This window comes from Pinus tabuliformis, chromosome 4_1 (assembly GCF_031772625.1).
Source record: "Pinus tabuliformis cultivar Carrire ecotype Pingquan chromosome 4_1, CPIR1, whole genome shotgun sequence".
Lineage (NCBI taxonomy): Eukaryota > Viridiplantae > Streptophyta > Pinopsida > Pinales > Pinaceae > Pinus > Pinus tabuliformis.
Window position 1 is genome coordinate 715,110,680 of NC_142303.1, and position 1,755 is coordinate 715,112,434.

At 41.0% G+C, this 1,755-nt stretch overlaps 1 protein-coding gene across 1 annotated transcript; it reads left to right on the plus strand.

Moving 5' to 3' along the window:
* The first annotated feature begins 378 nt into the window (after positions 1–378).
* LOC149178132 (uncharacterized) lies at positions 379–897 on the plus strand. The gene has a single exon (XM_089421997.1). It carries the CDS (start codon positions 379–381, stop codon positions 895–897), a length of 519 nt encoding a protein of 172 aa, XP_089278123.1.
* Positions 898–1,755: the final 858 nt, after the last annotated feature.

Below are 1,755 nucleotides of genomic sequence, written 5' to 3' on the forward strand. Positions count from 1 at the left end.
TTGAGAAACACTAATGGTGGGGGTAGAGGATTTGGTGGCCAAGGATAGGTACAATGTAAGAATCGAGAACAAGTAGAATGTTGGCAATATGGAGGTCCACATTATAGAAGGGATTGTCCAAGGTACCAAATCGGGATTAAACAATAGGGACACAAAGCAAAAGGAGGAAGACCACAAAACCCACACTGAATTCATGCAGCCACAAACCATCGCCAGGCTGAGAACCAAGCCACAGTGGTGGAGTCCGCAGGTATGATCAATAACATCCCTCTATCTGTGTTAATTGATCCAGGTGCCATTGATAGTTTTATTTCTCCTTTAACAATACTTAGATGTGGATTGACAGCTCATGAGCAAATTAACTTTAGAATGGTAGAAATGGCATTAGGCTCTCAGCAATCAGTAGGGTCAATGGTAAGAGATTGCAGTGTTAACATTGGGGGTTGTGATACCAAGATGAACCTGTATAGCACGACTCTAGGGACTTATGACTTAATTGTAGGAATGGATTGGCTTGAATCTCATCAAGCTATACTGGATTGCTATAATAAGACAATTCTCCTAAAAAATGACCAGGGAGAAACCATAGTAATAAAAGGCATTAGACGTGATGTTACGTTGTGCCTCATATCAGCCAAGAAGGTTAATAAGTGTATGAGGAAAGGGTGCAAGATTTATGTGGTAGAGATGGTTCGTGCTGATGAGAAGTCCTCAGATAAGTTGCACCCACTACTTTCCGAATTTGCAGATGTATTCCCTCCAGAGCTACCAGGTTTGCCTCCAGTTCGAGAAATCGATTTCTCCATTTCTTTGAAACCAGGAATAGAACCCATATCCAAAACACCTTATCGAATGACTGTCCCAGAGCTTAATGAGTTGAGTATACAGCTTAAATAACTTCTTGATCAAGGATTTATCCGACCCAGTGTGTCACCTTGGGGTGCACCAGTGATCTTTGTAAAGAAGAAGGATGGAACTCTTAGGTTATGTATTGATTACCGAGATCTAAACAAGGCCACCATTCAGAACAGGTACCCCATGCCTCGAATAGATGACCTCTTTGACCAACTAAAAGGAGCTTCAATATTTTCCAAGATAGACTTACGGTCAGGTTATCATCAACTAAGAATCAAGGAGGAAGACATACCTAAGACGACATTCAGAACGCGATATGGACACTATGAGTTTATTGTTATGCCATTTGGTTTGACTAATGCCTCGACAGCCTTCATGAACTTGATGAATAGTGTCTTCCGAAAATATCTGGACCGCTTTGTCCAAGTGTTCTTGGATGACATCCTCATTTATTCCCGCAATGAGAAGGAGCATCTAGAACACTTGAGATTGGTACTTCAATGCCTTAGAGAACATAAGCTATATGGGAAACTTACTAAGTGTTCCTTCTTTGAGAAAGAAATTCAATATCTAGGCCATACCATTAGTGGGAAAGGCATTGCAGTGGATTATAGTAAGATTGAAACTATAATGGATTGGCCTACTCCTCGGAATGTCAAGGAAGTACGCAACTTTATGGGGTTGGCAGGCTATTATAGAAGATTTGTAGAAGGGTTCTCATAGATATCTAATCCCATCACCCACCTCCAAAGGAAAGGGGTTAAGTTTGAATGGACAAGTGAGTGTGAGAAAGCATTTAATGAGCTAAAACATCGACTAACAACTGCTCCAATATTAAAGGTACCCGACATGGACAAGGACTTTCATGTATGCATGGATGCATCAGGAGAAGGATTAGGT

Coding starts and splice junctions, on each gene's coding strand:
- LOC149178132 (XM_089421997.1), top strand. CDS start 379: ATGGCATTAGGCTCTCAGCAATCAGTAGGGTCAATGGTAAGAGATTGC.